We start from the raw sequence: 21,659 nt of genomic DNA, 5'->3' as shown, positions 1-21,659 counted from the left end.
TCCCACCAAGTTGCCTCTCCCATCATATCATGCACAGCTCCTGCTGCTGCTCATAATCTGGCTTCTGTGATTGTGTGTGTGTGTGTGTGTGTGTGTGTGTGTGTGTGTGTGTGTGTGTGTGTGTTGTTTTGGGCAAAAGCTTATTTTGTGACAGTCTTTTTTGTTGTGCCTATCTACGACTCAGCATCTCAGCTATATGGTGAGCAGCAACTATTTGTTTCATAATATTGTTCACTTCGAATATAGTCACTTGGACTACATGAAATGTTCTGTGTTTGAATTAAGTCAGCAATTGTTGCTGCCTTTTCTTGAGCTTCGATGAGGACATAGGCATCTTTTTCATTGCCTCAAAATCCTGCTTTGTTGAAGCACTTTATGATAATTTCCCTTACTACCAAGCCAATCCAGTTTACTGCATCCATAAGAGAAATGCTCTTTCAACTTCCTCAGCACTAAGAATAATCATCTATTATGGAACTGGAATGTAAAACACAACTTGGTCCTTTGATTGTGTGAGGCTGGTTGCACATGGTATAAAATAATGCATCTAATGCATTTCTTTGGAAATGCTTCACCTTGCTGGGTAAAACAACTGTTTAACAGAACAACTACCACCTCTTTCATGTAACAGTATTGTCAGAGCTGTGCAATTTTCATGTTAAAAGTAGCATCCTTGTATAGATGTGAATAATTCAGGTATACTGTAATATAGTAGTACTGTATAAGCTTTTCTCACATAATAGAAAGAATTATTAATTAAGAGTTGAAATTTGCACTCTGTTTTTGCTTTAATCACATTCCACTTTATACACAAAATTGGCATATAAATTTGTATTGAATACGTCAAGACTGAAAGGTGTGTACAGTTTGGCCAGATTTACAAACTATGCACATTCCCCTTTGCAAGTTTTACTGCATATTCTTTTTGTCGGGAGGGGGGGGGGGGGGGGGGGGGGGGGGAGGGGGGCAGCATTGTTAACATAGTTTGTCAGTTAAAATATTTCTATAATTTGGTTGTGCTATGCAGGTTCTATTTTGTAGTAAGAGACACCTGTGAAAATAAAGAAAATCAGTCCCTTATTAACAGAGAGAATGCAATCATAAAGAGCAGTGAAGCTGAGGAGATATACAGTTTATGGCTTCCTGGATTCAACATGCTTGCAAAAAATACATGGTTGCTATGTTTGTTAAATCATGTGACTGTGATAGCATGTTCTTGGATGCAGTGCCCTTCTCAGAACTATTTTACGTTTTTGAGTTATGCAATGCAAATAGGTAAGTATTCACACTGGACCAGAACAACTCAACAAAATTTTGTTTTTCCTCTTCTGAGACTTTCTGTAGGAATATATTTTCTTGTATTGTCTACATATTTGGAACAGTATAAATGAAGTCACAGTTAGTATCATGCATTAAACTGCCATTATTGTGCATCAGACTCATTGTGAGCATTGGCATTCTTCTGTTACTGTGCATAACGTGATGTGTGTGTGCCACCACAAGGCATATTCTACAGAAGATCAAAAGTATCGATTGTGATTATGCAATTTTAAAATTTGCAGCAGAAAAACTTAAAAGGATGAGATTCCAAGCTGTGTGTTCAAGTTACCGTGACAAAGAAGATCTCTGGTTATTCACACTAATTCATTAATTTACAAATATGCATTTTGCTTGTTTGTCACCATTCATGAAAACTGTTTACAAAACACTTAAAATTATATTTTGGTTACTTTAGCACTTGTATCAAAAGACTGCTTTCCATTCCATTGATACCGAGCGAGGTGGCGCAGTGGTTAGACACTGGACTCGCATTCGGGAGGACGACGGTTCAATCCCGCATCCAGCCATCCTGATTTAGGTTTTCCGTGATTTCCCTAAATCACTCCAGGTAAATGCCGGGATGGTTCCTCTGAAAGGGCACGGCCGACTTCCTTCCCCATCCTTCCCTAATCCGATGAGACCGATGACCTCGCTGTCTGGTCTGCTTCCCCAAAACAACCAACCAACCATTCCATTGATAAACCATTTCAATCTTTCATCAACCATGGATCTTGCTGTGGTGGGGTAGCTTGTGCGCCTCAGAGATATAAATCGCAATACTAGAGATCTGTAGATGCAACCAGTTCTGAAGAGTGTATGTGGAGAGGCTGGACTAAAATAAGATGCCTGATGAGAACAGCACCTTTTTAAAGACAGCAGAAGCAATATTCTCTAGGCCTTGTAACATTTGCCAATGTAGCCACTGCCGTGGCAGAGCAGAAGGTGAATGGTTAGCTACAACACATGAACTAGTAAAGGCAGCAGATGAACAATAAGGCAGAGATATTGGGCTCATTAGTAGTCCTTTTATAACAGTTGAGATATTAAATTTAGCAGATGAGAACAGAAAATATAAAAGCAGCTAAAAGGGGATAGGAAATCTAAAATAGAGACTGCAAAGTACAAAATGGCAAAACACGAGTGAATAGAGGAGAAATGCAAAGCTGTAGAATCACGCATGACTATAGGAAAGATGTATGTCATGCATAGGAATGTTAAATAAACCTCGAGAGAAATGAGAAGCAACTGTATGAACATCAAGAGCTCAGAAGAAACCCCTACTAAGCAAAAACAGATAGATTGAAAGGTGAAAGAAATATATGTTAATAAATCTCTCAGCACTTCATCAAATTTTAACTAAAAACTCAACAGGCACTTTGAATAGACTGCATTCCCTAGAATTATTAACATCTTTCCACCTAGTTGCAAAATATGATCACAAACTATTTGCAGAAGGATTGAAAGACTGATAGAAAAAGTTTTGGGTGACTATCAGTTTGAATTCAGGATAAACAGAGGAACATGCAAAGTGATACTGACCCTGAAGTTTATCTTAGAAGATTGGTTGGAGAAAGAGACATCCACATTTACAACATTTGTAGATTTGGAAAAGATTCATGACAATGTTGACTGGGATACATTTTTTGAAATTCTGAAGGTGCTCGAAACAAAGTGCAGGGGGAAAAAAGTTATCTACAAATTATACAGAAACAAGACACGAATTCTAGGGGTTGGAGGGCATGAAAGGTTGACAGTAACTGAGAATGGATTGAGATAGGGTTGCAGCCCACCTCAAAGTTATTCAACTAAATCTGGTAGAATAGTTTTTCTGTTTGAGAACCAAGAAACTGACAATGGGTAAAGTATAGAGGATATAAAATGCAGACTGGAGCAGCAAAAAGTTTCTCTGAAAAAGAAAGGTATGTTAATGACAAACATAAATTTGTTAGGAAGCTTTTTCTAAAAGTCCTTGTATGGAATGTAGTCTTATACAGAAGTGAAATATGGAGAATAGCCAGTGCTGGTAGGAAGAGAATAGAAGATTTTGAGATGTGGTGCTACAGAAAAATGTTGAAAGTTAGACTGGTAGACAGGCTAACCAATGAACAGACACTGGCTCAATGAAACTGGGAAGAAATGAAACGTATGGCACAATATGACGATAAAAGAAGGGTTCTATTGATAGGACCCATCTTGACGCATCAAGGAACTGTCAATTTGGTAATGGAAGGAGGTGTGAGAGTTAAAGCAGTAGAAGTAGGCTAAGGCTCAACTACAGTAAGCTGGCTAAAATGGATCTGGGCTGTAGCAGTTATGTAGAGATGAAGAGACTTGCACAAAACAGAATATTGTGGAACTCTGGACCAAAACTGTCTTCAGACTAAGAACCACAAAAAACAACAAACCATTTCACATTTGAACTTAAATTAAGGTCATTCAGTGAACTATGAATTGGTGAGCATGCAACAGTATAATTCTGCATTTCAGAATGTGTGGAACAATTGAAAGGTTGGAAGGAGAGGCACACAAGTTTAATAAGATGTAGCTTGAGTCAATGAATTAAAATCGGCACAAAATTGTTTTCTTCAAGTCAGCAGTCAGAAGGAAAATTTTTTGATATGGATGTCCAAATATAAAAAAAAATGGTATCTCCTCTTTGGTGCCACTTACCACCATGTCATTGCACAAGGACAAAGCAAAACAAAGCATTAGCTGAATTCCAGCAGGAAGTGGGTTCAGTTTCTTTGAACTAACTATACTATCATTTTCATTGGCCACAATAGGAAAAGCAGATAAAAATTTCTACTACTTGTACAGTTAGATTATTATGAAATCAATTCATGACTGCACAGAAAATAAAAAATAAACCTGTCCTGTTAATTATTCTCTTGCAAAATTATTGATGCACTTAAACCCTGAAAGAGAACTTGATCTTGAGACATGGCAGTGATATGCTATTTCAATGACCACACTTATTTCTTAAATAAAGCTTTATCAATCTCTTAAGTTCAGGAAAAGAATAATTAGTTATAGAACACACCCTAAATATATGTTCTGTGAACTCAGCAATTTATTGATGCAAACTACATCTAAATCTGACATTTGGTTCAAGAGTTGTGTGAATTAAATTGAGTAGGACGTCAGGATTTGGGGAGGTGTGACCAGCAGCCATGTTCAACCACTGGCAACAGAGTTGGTGAGGTGCATCTGTGGGAGGCTTGTCCGCTAGGTAGGCAGAAGTGAGGTCCGAAGAGTGGTGAAGGCGAGACATTTCCAGTATTCTGGAAGCTTATCATAGGTGTGCTTCCATCAAAACTAAAATGTAAGTTGCAGTTTTAGTGGGAAGAAATCCCTTAGCAACAGCAGGAAGGATTCATCTGTCACTCTAAAGGGTAGGAGAAAAAGCACTCTTTTGGAAAAAATGTTCCGAAGCAGATAGAGCAATCACAGAATTGTTACAAGAAGTGTTCCAAGTTATTTACAAGCAAGTTACTGGTGTAGCTCAAAGTAATTAAATTATGAATATTAGGAATAATGATATATGACATCATAGTCTCTGAAAAAGTTACAAATAGGGGTAACATCACCTTGTTCTTGGCAGATCACAATGGGTGTTGACTGAGGGTATCCTTCAGTGATGCAATAAGCGTTATTGTTAGTTTGACTTATGTTTGTGAAGTATGATTATTTATAGTCACTTAGGAAGCGACTTTAATTGGTGTTTAAAAGTTAAAAAACTAACTGTGACAGTAACTATAGATTTAGATGTGATTAGATCCAATGAGCAATGCTTATGCCATGCTATTATGTCGTCTCTCACAATGTTACTGGTAAGTGTTGTGGTAGATAACCATAGATGGCCTTCTGGTTGCAATTGTGTATGTAAATTGAATAGTAGTAGCAAATCTTGTGGGTTGAGATGCCAAAAAGAATCAGAACTAATGTTGTGTTTCACTTACAAAGTCACACGAGCCACCATAATTTATTTGCGAGCACCAGTTTGTCCAAGGTACATTGGGAAGATGATTGCTTTGAATTAGTGATGTCCATGAATTCCAGTGTGATGCACATTTATCTCAGATTTGAAACTGTTGCTGATGTACACACCAACTTAACTAGAGGACACAAGGCCTCAACAAAATAGTATGTTTTTACCAGACACATTGGGTGCTTCTTTGCTCATCAACCATCCTCTTATCTGGCACATCTTTTAATCCAAGAATTTGTATGTGATAACAGTTGGAATAGAACATCAGAATGAGTGCAGACCACATCAAAGAGGTGAGATTTAACAGCTTGCAGTGTTAGTTATTTGGACTGAGTTGCAGGAATCAACAATAAGGTCTGCTGTAGCACTAGATCATGAGTTCTTGTTACTCCATCAGTCATGGCTGCAGAGTGTTCTTTTCCATATTGTTGAATTTTTTCTCATTGTTTTTACCTATCTCTTAAGAACTGAAACATACTCATTAATGGACCACATGAAGTAGGTTACAATCTCCCTGTACTTTTTCTTTGTTATGAGGTGATATTCAGTTGAAAATAATGCTGTCAATTTTTTAATTTATTCATATTTTAATTTTTCAAATTTAAAATGTTAATTTAAAGTAAGCTATAAAATGGTATAATATATCACAGAAATAACAAGAAAGTAATTTATATTTTAATGTTCAAGTAGTTTCATGATGACCTACCAGGATCCATGTCCATCCAGTCCACATCAAGCCCATTGAATGCACTTTTCAGTTTACTGGTGATTAATCTGAGTGTAAACATCTGTTCATTCAGCAGACTGCTAGGGTGACTTACATCAACATTGACTTCAGGATTACTCTGTTGGTTGCTGATTCCGTCACCTGTTATCTGAGGTTCATACCTGTAGAAAATGTGAAACACATGCAATGAATGTCCATACAGTTAGAGCATTGAGAATTGAATAGTTGTATACAACTATTACAATCTTCTTAGACTTGAAATAGAGCCACAATCAATCGAACAAGAGCGAATATCAGTGTTGGAGGGCGAATGCTACTGTTTGCACAGTCAAAGGAGTAGTTTAACATGTCACACAACCGGGATATCACCAGACCTTATGCTGACTGTTGACATAGTGTCTAGTACATGAAGGCATGAGAGACACATTATTAGAGAAATTTATCATGGTGAGATCATAGGTACCTAATTCATGGGGACACTTCAAGTTTGAGATTTTTTAGATACTGTGATTTTCACATACCACTAAGTCATGGGTGTCTTTTAATTTGGGGAAAATTGCGACCAGTATACACTATAGTCAAAAATAATCATCTTGAGATACTCAGCAACTGTGTGTATATTTATGATAATTATCATTTATTGTTCCATCTCAGTTGCACATTTTTAATTAGATTAAATCTTTTGAGAACTCTGGATCATCTTCAGATTTCAGCCTTTGCATCAGCAGCCTGTATTGTCTACTCAGAACTTAGATTTGAAGATAATCCAAAGTGACTGAAATGTGAAATTGAACTGAGATGGAACAATAAATAAGAATTATCTTAATTATGCAACCAGTATTGTTGAGCATCATGGGCAATAACCTTTTGTGCCAGTATGGCCACTGACTACTGCAAATGGTAATAACAGACAGGTGATTGTGAAGCATATCAATCATCTTATCAATACTGGTCAACAGCCAATGAGAAGGCATCCACACCAAACCACTACATCATGGTAAGATATAAAAGTCGACACCTCATATCTGTCCTTCTGCTCAATGCACATCACAGAACAGAGGTAAGACTAAGAAAAGAAACGTAGCAATCCAAAGCCCAGAACACACTTTTTGGCCCTGTTAATACTTCTATTGGATGTAGCACAATCCTGTTGCTCCCAAAATGTTTCAGAATAATCTAAGTTATATCCTATTGACACAAAGGTGACTGTGTAGACATCAAGTCACTTGGCCTAACACTAATAAGAGTAAACCTGAGATGCCAACAGGCAAGACATGTGGGCCTTGCACCTAGCCCTTTCCAAACTCCAGGAAATGTTTCACAGTAGCTGAGTGGCTGTGAAAGGCTCTATAATAAATCATCATTTTTCCTATTGTAAGAAAGGTAGCCAAGGAACAAAATGGACTCTGGGCTCTGCTAAAAATTTTACATTTCCCTATAGCTTCATACTCAGATCAGTTTTTGCAGTAGAGCTAACTTACATAGGTAATTGTCATTATACTTGATATAAAAATGAGAGAAGTTATCATTTATTCTATCAACTTCAAGAAAGATCCACAGAAATCATATTTATATATCAGACCAACTGTTATTTTCAGGCAAATGTCGTTCCTTACCCTGCTATGTGAATGGACAACTTTTCTTGCCGAGTTACCTCTTAGTTACGAAATTTTGTATATTATTTTTTTGCCCTTTAGCCTGTAGTTTATAGCATGACTTTTTGTATGGTATCATATTTTGTGAAACATTTCTGAGAGGTATTTCCTTTTGCCAACAGATTCTGCCTTTAATTAACTGACCCTTTTATACTCTAATTTCTCAATTGGTTTTAATATACTCACCAAGTGGTGGGAGGATAAAGCACTTACACAGGTAAATGGATGAACAAGCTTCCAGCACCAGAGGCTCTTTCTTCTATACATGAATACAGTCTGCTATTTAACTGGGTAGGTAACAAAATCTACTCACCAAGTGACAGGAGAAAACACACTCAAAGGTAATGAAATGTGCAAGCTTTTGGAGTCAGTGACTCCTCCTTCTGGCAGAAGGGTTGAAGGGAAAGGAAGATACGTGAAGGAAAAGGACTGGCAAGGTTTATGAAATGAGGAGAATGATGGAAAAGTTGTCCAAACCCAAAGTCAGGAGAGGCTTCCTGGATGGGATGAGGAGAAGAGACTGATTGTTGGGCATTGCACTGGTTAAGATTTGAAAACCTGAGAGCTTAAAGGTAGAAGATAGTGTAATAAACAACACAGAGATTACTGACAAAACATTGTGCAAGAGTTAATAAGAGCAGAGTGCTAAGGGCGTTATATGTGGCAGAGATGATAGTGGGGGAAAGATAAACAGGCAGAAAATAGGAGATATAGAAAACCAAAAGAGAATGAAGAAAGAAATAGTTACTGATAAGAAATGTTGAGATTGAGGAAATTAAAGAAAATAGTTAATATAAATTAAGATCATTTGAGTGATGAGAATCGAAAACATGTAATATTGTCAGTTCCCACCAGTGGAATTCAGAGAAACTGGTGTCTGGGAGAAGAATCCAGAAAGCATGTGTAGTTAGACAGGTATCAAGGTACAGCTGTCATGTTGTTGAGCATGCTGTACAACAGGATATTGTGTGTGGCCAGTACACACTCTTCACTTAATGCCATTCATCCTAACTAGTAACTTGCTGGTATTTGTACCAATGCAGAAGGCCAAAAAATGTTGACATTATAGCTGGTGCATAGCATGTGTTATTTCACATGGGGCTTTCCCTTTGATAGTATATATTTCACCAGTTATGCAACTGGTAGGAGGGTGCATAAGGCAAGTCTTACAATGGGGATGGTTACATGGGTGGGAGCCCTATACTAGGGAAATTGTTGCAGGAGCAGCATAGGGTCTGACCAGGAGTTTGCAGAGACTGGGGAGGAGAGTACGGGGGGGAGTAGGGGGGGAGGAGGAGGGGGGGAGGAGGGGGAGGGAGACGAAAAGCTATTATAGGAGTGGTGGGCATTGTGTTGGATTGAATGGACCTCATTTTAGTGCATGATTTTAGAATTTCATAGCCCTGTCAAAGTAGCCAATTAATGCATTCAAGACCAGGATGATACTGAGTGATGAGAAGTATACACCTAAATTTTGTTTTTTTGGAGGGACCAACAGTACCAGGGTTGGATGCGATGACTTGGGAAACCTGCTTTTGAGCTAGTTTGGTGGGGTAATTGTGTCCAGTGAATGATGACGTGAAAATGGTGGTGCATTGCTGTATAGAGTCTGAATCTGAACAAGTATGTTTGCTTGAATGCGAAGGCTGTATGGGAGGGAATGTTTGACATGGAAAGGATGGGTAACTGTTAATATGTAAGTACTGTTAATATGTAAGTACTGTTAATATGTAAGTACTGTTGTCTTTTTAGTATGTTAGTATGTTTCATGTCAACAAAAGTGTGTAGCTGACTCTTTGTGAGGATGAGGTCAATGCCAAGTTACGTGGCATGGAATTCAGAACAGGACCATGTGAAATTTAACTGGGAGATGTGTTTAGAAATTCCCAAAATTTTAACAGGTCAGCCTCACCATGAGTACATATGGGAAAGATGTCCTCAATGCATCTAAACCAAACCAAGAGTTGAAGACTTATGGATCCCAGGAAAGTCCCCTCCAGGTGACCCATCAAAAGGTTGGCATAGGAAGGAGCCATCCTGGTTCCCATGGCCATGCCCCTGACCTGTTTGTATGTCTGCCCCTTGAAGGTAATGTAGTTCATGGGAAGTATAAAGGTGGTTTAGGTGAGCAGGAAGATCCTCATAGGTTAGGATTCAGTTGGGTGCTGATCGAGTTAATGTTCAGTAGCAGACAGACCGTGTACACAGGGGATGTTGGTATACAGAAAGTTGGCGACAGTGGTGATTAGCAAGGTATGCAATGGGAGTGGGACAGGCAGAGATTTCAAATGATCTAGGAAATGGTTGTTGTCTTTAATATAGGAGGGGAGGTTTTGTGCTACAGGTTGCAAGTTTTGATCAGCTAACACAGATATACATTTGGTGGGTGCTTTGAAGCTAGAAACTACATGATAGCCTGGGTGATGATGTTTGTGGATCTTAGGGTGCAGGTAAAAGGTGGGAGTGCATGGTTTGGGTGGGGTAAGAAGTTCTATGGATCGAGGTGTTAGTACTTGTGAGAGACCCGAGTTTCCCATCCATCAAGTTCAACAGTGGTAGATCCCTGTTTGCTGGGAGGATGCTGATTAAGTCATCAGTTTTTATGGAACAAAGAGCTTGGAGTTCTGAATAGGACATGTTAGGGTCAGGTTACAGGGACATGAGAAAGGGTTGTGAAATGATGCTGGATGTTAGGAATTCTTGGAAGGCCTGCAAAGGGTGATCTTGAGGTAGTGGAGATGGATCAAGATGAGATTGTGGGTGGAACTGTTCAAAACAGGGTTCAATATCAAATTTTCTGTTGGAAAGGTTTTGGGTTTGGGTGGCAAAGTGATATTTCTAGTTGACACTCAACGTGTAAAGGACTTTAGGTCCTTGACCAAAAGAGCATGATCAAATGCAGGTTTACAGTTCAAAGTGAGAAACTTCAACAATACAGTTAACTCAGGAGAGGAAAGTCCCTTAGATGAGACGTTGAGGACACAATATTGTTGTGGCTAGTTATTGCGATAATAAGTTGTTATTGCTCTGGGAGGCAGTGGTAAATGATGGAGATCTTAAGAAGGTTGGCCAAACTCCATTTGTAGGAGAGGAGAGGAGAGGTGGTTGATGATATGGCTGTTTAGGGAGCTAGAGAGGGGCAGGGAGGGAAACACTGCTACCGAGGTAGTTTATTAGAAGGTAGGATAGCTTTTTAAGGTGAAGTCTGGCCAGTTGTTGCAATATAAGTTGGCTTGGTGAATGATAACCATCCAAGGAAACATGAGGGGAATATAACTGCAGTATTTTGTAGGAGAAGAGAAGTCTGATGAAGTGAAAACATTCTCCCAGTTACACTTAACATGGTTCTTTTTCGAATATCATGCCACTTTCCTCAATGGTGAGATCGTCCTCATTGAGGGTCAGCCATGAACTTATGTCCACATTAAACATACTAACAAAACAGCAGTACTTATGTTTTAACAAATCCCATCCATTCCATGTGAAATGTTTCCTTCTATAGAGCCATGGCATTCAAGGCAAACATATTTATTCAGATGCAGACACTGTACAGCAATACACTACCAATCTCACCCCAGCTTTTACTGAGCATAATGACTATCAGCTTAGCTCAAAAGAAGATTTCCTGAGTCACCGCATCCAATCCTAGTACTATTGATTCCTCCAAAAAAACATGGTACGGTTACATCTCTAATCATTCAGTATTATCCTAGCCTTGAATGTATTAAATGGCTAGTTTGACTTCATAAAACATGCCCTAAAATGAGGTCCATTCTATCTGACTTATGCTCACCACACCTAGAATAGCTTTTTGTCTCCCTCTCCTCCCCCCCCCCTCCCCCCTCAATCTCTGCAAACTCCTGGTTGGATCCTATGCTCTTTCTGCACCCATTTGGCTACCCTAGGTCTCCTACCCCTCTGACCATCTCACTGGAAAACATGCCTTATGTACCCTCCTACCACCACCTACACCAGCCCTGTAACTGGCAAAACATATATTACCAAAGGCAGAGCCACCTGTGAAATGACACATATCATGTACCAGCTTTTATGTCAACACTGTTATATTGCCTTCTACATTGGTGTGACTACCACCAAGTTCCCAGTTAAGACAAATGGATGTATATAGAGGGTATACATTGGAACACACAGTACCCTGTTGCACGGCATGCTCAACAACATTACAGTTGTGACCTTGGTGACTGTTTCACCACACATGTTATTTGGATTCTTCCACCAGACACTGGTTTCTCACAAGTTTGCAGGTGGGAACTGGCAATGTAACATGTTCTTGCTTCTCACAACCCACCTGGCCTTAATTTACATTAACTATTTTCTTTAGTTTTCTCAGTCTCAGCATTTATTCTCATTAACTATTCCTTTCTTTATTCACTTTCAGCTTTTTGTATCTCCTATTTTCTGACCTGTCTATTTTTCCCCCACCCCCACCGTATCACAAATAATGCACTTTTCACTCTAACTCTTGCACAACGTTTTGTCAGTAATCTCTGTGTTGCTTATTACCCTATATTTCACTTTTGAACTCAGGTTTTCAAATGTCATCCAGTGCAGTGCCCAACAGTCAGTCTTTCGTTCTCATCCTGTCTGGGAGTCTGTTGTAACTTGGGGTTTGGACAACTCTTCCATCATTCTCCTATTTCAGAAACCTCACCAGTTCTCTTCCTTGATCTGCTGTCCTTCCCTTTTAACCCTCCTGCCAGGAGGAGGAGCTGTTGAGATTACTAAAACTTGTGCATTTCTTTACCTTTGTGCATGTTTTCTCCTGCTGCTTGGTGAGTACATTTTGTTACTTACCCAGTTACATAACAAACTGTATTCATGTACGGAAATACATATATGTACATATGTCTGACCAGGATCTCCTTCCGAACCTCTGGATCAATTTCAACCAATGTTGGCACACGAACAGGAAACTTCATGAGTATCAGAACTGTGAGGTTCATAATCTCCTAGCTCTGACAGGAGCAGAGATACAGGCAAAAAAAAATGTTTTTCAGCTGCTCCTTTATAAGTGGCACTGCATAACAGTTGTGTTCTTTGGGGATAGCATCACCATGCCTTATCAATGTCCTCTGCAGGGCAGCCTACATGTCAGGGGCAGGAATTTGTTTTCAAGTCCCGACATGTAGGCTATCCTGCACGACAGGCATTGTGTTGGAGTAGTATTTGCCCACTTTATCAACCTGTTTTACACATGTGAATTGGCACAGCTGTGCACGTGTGTGGATGAGCACAGCTTGGTGACAGTTGAGAGAGATAGAGGAGGTGATGGACAGCAGGAGGAGAGGGGGGGGGGGGGGAGGAGGAGGAGGAGGAGGAGGAGGAGGAGGAGGAGGAGGAGGATGATGATGATGATGATGATGATGATGATGATGATGATATGGATGTGAGTGGAGTGGGTGGGAAAGGGAGAGGGGAGAGGGAAATGTTGGCACACGAAGGATGAAGAGGGATAGTTGGCTTACGAAAAATGTGCGGGTATGACAGTACAGCTAGAAGAGCGAGACGGTATGAGGTGGAAGACGTAAAGTATGTGAGGAGGCAAGTGGATAGAGGACAAGTTAGGAAGAGGCATGTAAAGGTGAAGTACATAAATAACCAGGTGAAGCCAGGGTATTCAGCTAGTATGTATAACTGTTTCCACATACAGGCTTTTCTGGTGGCGACAATCGTTTCCTGATCTCTCTGTACTATTTCCTCCATTTGAGTGTGAATGAGTGTTGGATTCTAATACATTGTTATTAGATTATAGCCTCAGTCAACTATTTACATTTATATTTGTTTGTACTGATGTTGTTCTGGACTAATGATCTGCAAAATATTATGAAAAGGAAAGAATATGTACCTGGCTTTCATTGCTCCATTCCAACAGCTGTCTTCCTTGGCAGGACTAGCAGCTACAGCATCATTGTTGCATATTTGGTATGGTAAATGTGACCAGAACATTTTTGTATCTTGTACCTTAAAAAAGACATAAGTAATAAAAACCTCATGATAGAAAATGTTTTATTTTGCACAAAAAATGAAGAGTCTCAGTAGTACCATAAGCACACACATAATGTAAACTCTGGTAGTGATGATAATCACATCAGTGACAACGTAACCTAAATTAATCTTCTTTCTGTCAGAATGTTAACTAACAAAATAAAATATGTTTGAAGCATTAGTAACAGGACAACACACATATTCATGTTAACTTTCTCTTCCAATGTTATTTACCTCCACCAAAAGGAAAACAATTGGACTTGAAAAACCTCCAAATAATCTTGTTATTGATAAACTAACCCAAAACAAAATAATGAAACACAAAAAGCTTCACACACAGTTTCAACATTCTAGCCTAAGCTTGTGCATTTTTCCTCTGTAACATGTTAGTGTATCATTGATTAATAAATAAAACAGTTATTTGGGCTCTTTTATTCCTAAAGAAAAGAAAAAGCTTACACTGATTAAAAGGCAACATGTAACATATACAGAGAAAGCGCCAAAAATGGTTATAGATCTGAACTCAACTGAGAATGCTACACAAAAGTCAAACCGTATCAAATGTTAGATGTTAAAAAATTTACTTACAAAATCCCAAAATTAGTTTTCACTGAGGAGCCTAGGAATGTCTTCCAACATTGTATACTCAACATTAATTGAGGAAAGGCCTTCAAAATGTTTTCGAAGTCTGGATGTAGTTTAGATACAAATAAGCTGTACGTGCTCACAAGTATATTTGCATGCAATGACTTTAACTACTCGTGAGAGACAGGCAATCAAAACTAAGGTTAGTATCATATGACCATTCCAAGAGGTTAAAATAAATTCGGAGACAGAGAAAATTTGAAGCTGTGATAGATGATTGCTCAGATCATACACAAGTCATCATGTAGCAATATACACTGAAGTGCCAAAAAAACTAGTACAGGTATGTGTATTCAAATTCGGAGATATGTAAACATGCAGAACATCGCGTTGCAGCTGGCAATGCCTATATGAGACGACAAGTGTCTGGTCCACTTGTTAGACTGGTTACTGCTGCTACAATGGCAGGTCATCAAGATTAAAGTGAGTCTGAATGGGGTCTTACAGTTGGCCATAGACCGATGGGACACAGCATCTCCAAGGTAGCAATGAAGTGGGGATTTTCCCAACAACCATTTCATGAGTGTACCATGAATATCAGGAAACTAGCAAAACATCAAATCTCCAACATCACTGCAGCTGGAAAAATATCCTGCAAGTACAGGACTAACAATGACTGAAGAAAATGGTTGAATGTGACAAAAGTGCAACCCCTTTGCAAATTGCTGCACATTTCAATGCTGGGCGATCAACAAGTGTCAGTGTGCAAACCATTCAATGAGACATTGTCAATATGGGCTTTTGGAGCCGAAGACCTACTCATGTACCCTTGATGACTGCACAACACGAAGCTTTACGCCTCGCCTGGGCCCGTCAACACCAACTCTGGACTGTTTAAGACTGGAAACATGTTGCCTGGTCAGACGAGTCTCATTTCAGATTGTATCTAACAGATGGATGTGTACGGGTATGGAGACAACCTCGTGAATCCACAGATCCTGCATGTCAGCAGGAGACTGTTCAAGCTGGTGGAGGTTCTGTAAAGATGTGGTGCGTGTGCAGTTGGTGTGATATGGCACCCCTTATACATCTAGATACAACTGACAGGTGACATGTACATAAGCATCCTATCCAATAACCTGCATCCATTCATGTCCATTATGCATTCCAGTGGACTTGAGTAATACCAGCAGGACAATGTGACATCCCACACATCCAGAATTCCTGCAGTGGCTCCAGGACCATTCTTCTGAGTTTAAACTTTTCATCTGACCACCGAACTTCCCAGACATGAACATTACTGAGCATATCTGGGATGCCTTGCAACATTCTATTCAGAAGAGAATCATACAGGTTTATGGACAGCCCTGCAGGATTCATATTGTCAGTTCTCTCTAGCACTACTTCAGACATTAGTCAAGTCCATGCCATGTTGTGTTGCAGCACTTCTGCGTATTTGGGGGCTGTACAGGAAATTAGGCAGTTTCTTTGTCCCTTCAGTGTACGATTGGTGGCACAAGAAGTATAATAGTTTCTAAGCTGGATTACTGTGTGTTTCTGTCCGGTTGTCCTTGTAATTAGTTTGTTTGCTGATGAAATTTTGCTTAGTTGCTGACCATTTTGCCCCTTGCCATCCTGGAAATTCCTCGCTGTTCTTTTATTGAAACAGTTTGTTATTTTAGTTGTGGACAGTTCACCCATTGAGTATCACAAATGAAGTTTTTCCTGCTCTGTTCTGTAGACTTTGTTTAGACATTTCACCTCTATAAATTTCGTAGCTGACAAAATTACTGAAAATTGTATTTTATTCCTTAGGATTGTATGTCATTTCCCATAGCACAGCATTTCTAAAGAAAATTATCTGCTGATACTGCTAAGTCTGCTGACAGTTCTGTAGTCACTATACACAACAATCCATTAACCAAAATTAAGCTTCATGCAACCGAACACCATGAAATGAATACTTTAGTTCTGTTTTCCATTTTTTAAATTTCAGAAATTATTTTTGCGCAACATGACAAAATTTATTCTCATAAGAAATACAATATTTGTGAATTTCTCTCGTACAATGTAATAATGGTAAAAGTAATTGCAGAAAGGCCTATATGTTGCAGCATCAATCTAATTAAATTCTTTATTGCATTACTTCATGAAAGTGCAACATTTTAAACATGCATGTTAAAAACATTTTATGAAATTCCTGGATTTAATGATTGATTAGTAATAAACTGTAGACATTCTAGGCTTTTGAATGAATGCGCAAAGATTCAGGCAATTTGTTTTGCCACTACCCACCCTTGACTTGATATCTTTGATAAGTTTTGTCAATTTTGCACTACCACTTCCACCATCATCATCATTGTCATCTAGGTTATCACTTTCTGCACCCATGTTGAAAGTATCAAAACTAAGTTCAGAAGCATCACGCCTCCTTCGTCTTCCCAATAATGGTTTTCCACAACCACTGAATACCTAAAAATGAAGAGAACATTTTTTTTTTAAACTGCAACATAATGAAGGAAAAGAAAATTACATTAAGGTGTAATCTTTCCAATGGCCATTAATAAGATGACATTAATATGATGACATTAAAATGAAACAGTCAGCTTCAGGAGAAGATATTTTCATCAGAGGAAATACGTTAACAAGTACTGATCACTTTTTAGAACACTACTGCTTCAAGAACAAACAAAAAACTTTAAAAAATCCAATTATGAAATTACCCTTTGTGATATTTCATGCCCATTTTCCTGGAAATTCATGATAGCTTCTGAGATTTTTATGTCAATAGGCTCCACTACCATCTCAATGTTGAATGGTCCCAGCAGCCTCTCAGCTACTTTGTCCATAATATCTGTGAAGTGGTGGAAGTACGTTAGTAATGAAGGAGAATCCTGCTGAACACTAGGTTCAATTAAAAATAAAATTTAAGTGTTACAACACAAGGCAGTATTTGCATGAAGCCAATCAAACACAGATTCAAGATTTTCTATGTCCTTTCACCACACTAATATTTATAAATACTGTTTACAATGATATATTCTTTAATTTGAATGAATGAACTATTAAACAGATTACACCACTCAAAATGAATTTACAGGCTATATTCTGGACATTAACTCTCAACTAAAAGTCACTAGACAAAAATGTGTAGTTAAGAAAGCAGTTGTGAAAAGATATTAGCCTGTGTCGAACCAGCAGGTGGAAAATGCTATTAGAGTTGAAGTACATTAGTTAATATGACAGACATTACTACTATTCACAAACTCTTAAATATTTCATTTATTTTCCAGCAGACTGACAATTATCTTTAGAGATAACCAGTTCTGACCAGCTCAAACAGTCATCCTTAGATCCAGCTCCGGCATACAACCATGCATTGTCACCCTGGTACAGCAACTGGATCCTAAGATGGACAGTTGAAATGGTTGAATCCTGCTACCTGTAAAGATAACTTTAACTGTGTCTGAAAATTAAAGAAACATTTTCACTATTTTAGCAAACAGACACCTCCAGATGATAAAAATAATGTCAAATTTTGTTAAATTTTCAGAAAAAGGCTCATAAATAAACAATCTTGCTTACATAATACTCACATAAAATGTTATAACAACCATTGTTCAGTTTACCTGTTGTTCATGACAAACATGTGGTTAACCAACGAACAGATTAATTTCCACGCACAAATTAATTACACAGAAGTATATGGTTTGCATGACATTCAGTGTCAACTAGACAAAACAAGGAATAACTATATAATCAAAAGCAATTAATAAACTCACTGCATCATGAACCCATGGAACTCTCTAACAATCTACACCACTGTACCATGGAATGTATACAGTGGGAGTCACTATACTGAGTCTTTACCCCTCCCCAGCATCAGTGATACTTCTTTTAAATTTGACATGTCATCCAGATTGCACAATCACAGCTTTTCTTGAAGCCCAGGGGCTTCTCTTTGGGGTTGGTGTGTTGTTCTAGCTGCGGGGTGGTAGCACCTGCTGATGTTTCCTTGTGGCAGCATCCGATGATCATCAAGGCTCCTCTGCTGCTTGACATGCGGGAGGACCTTTAGTTGCTGCCTCTCCCTTCTTCATGTTTCTCAATGCCAGTTTTTTTTCTGTTAGCTGTGGATCTTGAAATACCGATCTGATATGGTCAAGTGCAACCATGATAGGTATGCCACAGATCTTCATCTTGAAATTATTGTCAACTCAACTAATTACTGGACCTTCATGTGGGGGTTGCAGCAGTCTCAGACTGTGTCATTACATAATAACACATGTGAACAAGTGGCTACATCTGCAAAGACAAATGTGTGGCATCCAGTTTGTCCTGAGGCTGTACTTTGAGTGAAACTAATGTAGGTGGGATCTCAACTTGATAGCGAAGTCTGATGCTGCAATGATTTCAACTCCCATATCTTGGATGAACTCTCCAGGAAGACATAATAATTGGCCATATACTAACTCTGCCATTGTGGCTTGGAGGTTACACTTGAAAACTGTTTCTAATCCTTCTAAAACAATCTATAGAGTTTCTATCCACTTGTCTGCTGAGTGGCATCTAAGGGCCAATTACAATTGTCGGTGTATGTGTTCCACCATACTTTCCGCTGCAGGATGATACGTGATAGTCCTTATTCACTTGACATCTGACAATGTGGGAAGGGCTTTAAAGAGGTATGCCTCAAATTGACATCCTTGATCTGTCATTATTCTCAATGATATACCAAAATATGCAGACTATCCTCTGAAAAACGTTTTTGACGGTCTCCACAGTGATGTCTGCCATAGGTAATGCTTCTGGCCGTCTCTAATATCTGCTCACAATCTTAAGGCAGTAAGTGCAGCCTTTGGAAATTGATAGTGGGCCCACAATATCTACATGGACAGGTTCAAATTGCTGGTCAGGCAGTATAAATGTACCTAGTGGTGCCTTGACATGTCTTGTGATTATTCACAATTAATAAAACTTTCTGGGCTATTATGCCATGTTCAAATGAATTTCACCTTAAAACCCAATGTTTTGACCCCATCTGCGGAGGGCATTTTCAAGGGGGATTGAAGCTTCTCTGAATATTGATTCACAATCCAACATTCAGAGAAGCTATGATCCCTCTTGAAAATATCCTCAGCGAACAGGTACGAAACATTGAATTTTAAGTTGAAATCCATTCGACCATAGCATAACAGCTCACAAATTTTATTAATTGTGACATTTCCAGCCGTGAAAGCATATTTTACCTGTCATGTAATTTTGTATTTTGACAGGCCATACATTGTCAGACATACAGTTTACAGCTGACGTTCATGCTGGGCTAGAGGAAACCCTGTTTAGTTGGATTCGTGGTTCCTCAGACGCCAGGATGTGTTATACAGTGTATTGAAGAGATTGTCAGAGCTCAAAACTGCTGCAGAACAAACAGCCAAAGTGTTTGTGTCTAATATGGTCACCCTTCATAGTTGGAAACTTGATTGTTGCACAAGCAATGTATGCAGCTCCTCATCGTCTTGTTCGCCTGTGCCATGGCATCAAAATCAATAGCGGCAGCTATGACCTCAATGTGCAGTGATGTATGCTCGATTATGTCAATTGCTTCAATCCGAGAAAGTGCGTCAGCAAATACATTAAGTATGTCTTGCACATACATGATGCTGGTTACAAATTGGCGAATGTGGTCAATATGCCTCAGTTGTCTTGGAAATACCTTATTTGGTTTCACTTTGAAGGCATAAGTTACTGGCTTGTGGTCCGTAAAGATACTGAAATGGTGGCCTTCCAAAAAATGCTCTCTCTCTCTCTCTCTCTCTCTCTCTCTCTCTCTCTCTCTCTCTCTCTCTTTTTTTTTTTTTTTTTTTTTTTTTTGCTGGAATACATTCCATGGTACTATTATCAATGCGTGATGTGACCAAAACTTCTGATATGTGGTATACTGCTGCAACTGCTGAATTGTAACCGGCTGTGGCTACATGGGTATGGCCGGATGCCACATGCATCCATTGTGTAGCCAAGAAACTGGATTCCTTGACACCAAAAATACATTTTGATAGGTTCACTATTAGTCCTTGTGTGTGCTAACATTCAAACAACTTCATGTCAAATGCTGCATATATTCCACTTCAGATGCAGACATAATGAGCACATCATCTGTAAACAAGTAACAAAATTCTAGATCACATGTTATTTCATCCACGAACCACTGAAATGTCTGGGCTGGATTACAGAGCACGAATGGCATTTGTGTGAACTCAAATAAACCAAACGGCGTGGTGACTAGTGACAGCTGTCTTGGGAGTGTCTTCTGGACCAAAATTTGGTAGTGTGCTCTGACCAAATTTATTGTTGAAAAAATTGTTTTACCTTGTACCCCAGCAGAGAATCCCCTATATGTGGCATAGGATATCTGTCCGGAATGGTTCTCGAATTTAACTGCCGGTAATCACCACAGGGGCACAAGTCATTCATCTTTTTGGGTACCACATGAAAAGGGGGAGGGGGGGGGGGGGGGGGGGGGGAGAGGCAGCCCAGCTGCTACTTGAAGAGCAGCAGATACCTTGACCTAACATGCTACAAAGCTCTTGTTTGATAATTTGTAATTTATTAGGAGATAATCGTCAAGGGCGTGCATAAGTTGGCGGACCTGGGGTGGTGGGGATATGATGAAACATGAAGTGCATGACAGATGCAAACGTTACTGACTGCCTCATGATCTCTGTGAAATTTTTTAGTAGTCGCGTATATTTCGTGTGAGCTAAAAGCCTCGTCATAGTGGCAACACCGGTTCCCATCAGATAACCCAAGTTAAGCACTCGGATGGGTGACCATCGGGTCTGCCAAGCGCTGTTGGCAGGCGGGTGCACTCAGCCCTTGTGAGGCATACTGAGGAGCTACCTGATTGAGAAGTAGCAGCTCTGGTCTCTTAAACTGACATATGGCCCCGAGAGCAGTTTGCTGACCACATGCCCTTCCATATCCTCATCCAGTTACGCCTGTGGGCTGAGGATGACACGACAGCTGGCCAGTACTGTTGGGACTTCATGACCTGTTCGGGTGAGTTTAGGTTTTTAGTATATTCTGTTTCCTCAGAGACCACTGACTGGCGTGGTAGCAGTTGGGTTACCTTACCTTGTGCAGTCATGTTTGCTGTTGCGTCACATGTAGGTACGGTGCTATATTGTGGAACGCCAGCTCTCCTAGCGAGGGATGTGATACATTAGCCACAGTAAACAGCCACTCAAAGGTGCGACAAAGTCCGAGGTTGAGTAGTACAGCGACGTGTCCGTATGACATAATCTTTGTATCATTTGCAGCACACACACACACACACACACACACACACACACACACACACACACAAGAATCATTGCGGCTG

At 39.4% G+C, this 21,659-nt stretch overlaps 1 protein-coding gene across 1 annotated transcript in view; it reads right to left on the bottom strand.

The window, feature by feature from the left end:
- The window catches only part of LOC124594203 (glypican-6), an 81,688-nt gene that overhangs the window by 9,815 nt on the left and 50,214 nt on the right, over positions 1–21,659 (bottom strand). The window contains exons 6-9 of the mRNA XM_047132562.1: positions 17,005–17,135; positions 16,577–16,753; positions 13,557–13,672; positions 6,015–6,196 (exon numbers count right to left, since the gene is read on the bottom strand). Coding sequence (XP_046988518.1) covers positions 6,015–6,196; positions 13,557–13,672; positions 16,577–16,753; positions 17,005–17,135 — 606 coding nt within the window. The remainder of the gene's footprint in view (positions 1–6,014; positions 6,197–13,556; positions 13,673–16,576; positions 16,754–17,004; positions 17,136–21,659) is intronic.

Source organism: Schistocerca americana, chromosome 2 (genome assembly GCF_021461395.2).
Source record: "Schistocerca americana isolate TAMUIC-IGC-003095 chromosome 2, iqSchAmer2.1, whole genome shotgun sequence".
NCBI lineage: Eukaryota > Metazoa > Arthropoda > Insecta > Orthoptera > Acrididae > Schistocerca > Schistocerca americana.
Note: the sequence above shows the minus strand (reverse complement) of the source record. Positions and strands in the feature narration are given on the sequence as shown.